This window comes from Myotis lucifugus, unplaced genomic scaffold (assembly GCF_000147115.1).
Source record: "Myotis lucifugus unplaced genomic scaffold, Myoluc2.0 scaffold_254, whole genome shotgun sequence".
Lineage (NCBI taxonomy): Eukaryota > Metazoa > Chordata > Mammalia > Chiroptera > Vespertilionidae > Myotis > Myotis lucifugus.
This window is the reverse complement of record NW_005871302.1, coordinates 39,800-42,299: the sequence shown is the minus strand read 5'-3', so window position 1 is coordinate 42,299 and position 2,500 is coordinate 39,800. Positions and strand designations below refer to the sequence as shown.

General features: G+C 56.5%; 1 protein-coding gene across 1 annotated transcript in view; it reads left to right on the top strand.

Annotated features, from left to right (window-relative positions):
• Positions 1-2,500, top strand: part of ARHGAP23 (Rho GTPase activating protein 23) — a 31,585-nt gene that overhangs the window by 16,051 nt on the left and 13,034 nt on the right. Inside the window, 1 exon segment of the mRNA XM_023762604.1 lies at positions 2,422-2,499. Coding sequence (XP_023618372.1) covers positions 2,422-2,499 — 78 coding nt within the window.

The window sequence follows — 2,500 nt, the reverse complement described above, 5'->3', positions numbered from 1 at the left end:
CTTTCTTTTTTTTTTTTAAATATCTTTTATTGATTTTTTACAGAGAGAAAGGGAGAGAGATAGAGAGTTAGAAACATCGATGAGAGAGAAACATCGATCAGCTGCCTCCTGCACACCTCCTATTGGGGATGTGCCCACAACCAGGGTACATGCCCTTGACCGGAATCGAACCTGGGACCTTTCAGTCCGCAGGCCAATGCTCTATCCACTGAGCCAAACTTACAGAGGGCTTTCGATGGCTTCACTGAACCTTTGACCTTGATCCAGTGCATAATAGGAAGCCTTCGATGGGGAGGCATAGATGAGAGTGGGGTTTGAGGAAGAGAAGAGCTTCCGTTTGTACCTGATGCATATGAGTGAGGAAGGCCCAGAGCAGGGCGCCTAGGAAAGAAATTGCTGATATATTGGAAGTGGACTCAGTGGTCCTCGGAGAAAGAGGAGGATGGATGGGAGCCGCTCTGAGAGTTGGCTGCATACGAGGGAGGAAGGAAGGGCAAGAAGAGCCAACAGTTTGAGCTGGGGCTGGGAGTATCTACCCCTGGCAGAAATTGGGAAATAGGACAGAAGAAGGAGGCTGTGGCAGGGAGTGGCCCCATTAGATTTGGGGTGATGATGAGTCACCCACCTGGGGTGATGGCATCATCAGATACTAGACCAAGAGTGGACTGGTGAGTGGGCAGGGGGTCATGCTGGGGCTTGCAGGGGAGATGATGGAAGGAGTTGCTATGTGGGGAGAGGGTGGGTATCAGGAGTCCAAGGACCAGGCCCTGAAGTGGGCAGATTGAGGCTGGGGACGAGGGGTAGGTAGTTGCACAGAGGAAGGGTCACGAAACAGGCAAGGCCTTGGGTTTGGCAGCTGGGCAATGAGAAGAGCCCGCGCATCAGGGCCAGGGGGTAGTGGAGGGAGGTGGGCAGGTGCTGACCGGGAAGGGGTGAGTAGACACTGAAGCACATTGGCTGGGCCACAGCCCTGGAGAAGAGGGCCCAGGGGTGGGGGCGTGGCCAGCTATTGGGTGTGTGGTTGGGCCTTGGGTGTCAGTGGTGGTGTTCGTCCGTGGGGTGGTGCAGTGCTGGAAGTCAAGCTTTGTGTGTGGGTGACTCTGACTCCTGTTGACGCTGTGGGGAGGGGAGGACATGTGGGATGGCCGGGCATTGAGCTATGGATCCACTGCTACGAGTTTGTATTTTGTGGAGCCGTGTGTCTCTGAATGTGCCTATTGTAGAGGTGTATGTCTGTTGTGTGTGTTGTTTTCTGGGCATGAGTTTCTCTGAGCAGTTCCCATCAAGGGTGTTATCCTAGACTTTGTGCAGGGTGATGGTGCCCCCTGGTGGAAAGACGGGACAATGACCCAGCTGTTCATTCTTGTCTTCAACAACCTTTGATTTAGATCAGGGTTTTCTCAACCGTGAAACTTGGGACAGAATAATTCTTTGTTGCAGGAGGCTGTCCTGTGCATTGGAGGGGGGTTAGCAGCATCCCCGGCCTCCAGCCACTAGATGCCAATGGCACCCTCACCCCCAGCCCCCACCCCCTACCCCCCACCCCCCAGCGTGAAAAACAAAATGGTTCCAGACGTTGCCAAATGTCCCTGAGGGGCAGAGTCACCCTGGTTGAGAGCTACTGACTGAGACCTTTTAAGTGCCAGGCGAGCAGAGCTGCTGGGTGATAGGAACACAGTGGGGAATAGGACAGATAGGATCCCTGCCCCTCGTGGATCCCTGCCCCAGGTAGACAGGCAGGCAGGCAGGACAAGGAAACAAATGCACACAATAACGACACATGGTGGCGCGTGCCATGGAAGAAACAGAGTCAGGGCTGTGGCACAGATGGCGGGGCAGTGGCGATGGTGGCCGCTTTAGCTGTAACAGTTGGAACAGGCCTCTCTGAAGAGGTGTTAGGATTCGGGGAGGAGAGCTCTAGGAAGGGACTGGCAAGTGCGAAGGGCCCGAGGCAGGAAGGCGCCGAGCGTGAGCGTGTGCTATGTCAGGGACAAGGAGAGAGGTGTCCGAGGATGGCTCTCCTCTGCTAAACGGGGAAGCAGGAGTTGGCACTAGGTAGGCACAATGGAGGTCCAATGGGCAGGCTTGCCCGGGGATGGGTTTCCTTCCCTGTCCCTCGCAGTGCCTGTACCAGAGAAGGCACCTGGTACTTTCTGTGGTGGGCAAACGTTGGCGCTCATTGGACTGGCTGGAGCGGAGAGGGACTGGGGCCGGGTGGTCAGGGGGCTAGCCGGGGACTCTGTTCGGCTGCCCCCATGAGTGGCCTTCGCCCAGAGATCCCTGGTCAGGGCAGAGCTTGGGGTAAGTGGATCCCAGAGAGGGCCTGGGCTGGGCTGGGCTGGGCTCTAGGGCCGGACTAGCATGGAGGCAGGGCACCCGGGTGGGGCCTACCTGTGGCCTGACTTCTTCGCCCCTCTGCAGCGCTGGCAAGACCTCAACGTGATCAGCAGCCTGCTCAAGTCCTTCTTCCGAAAGCTACCTGAGCCTCTTTTCACTGATG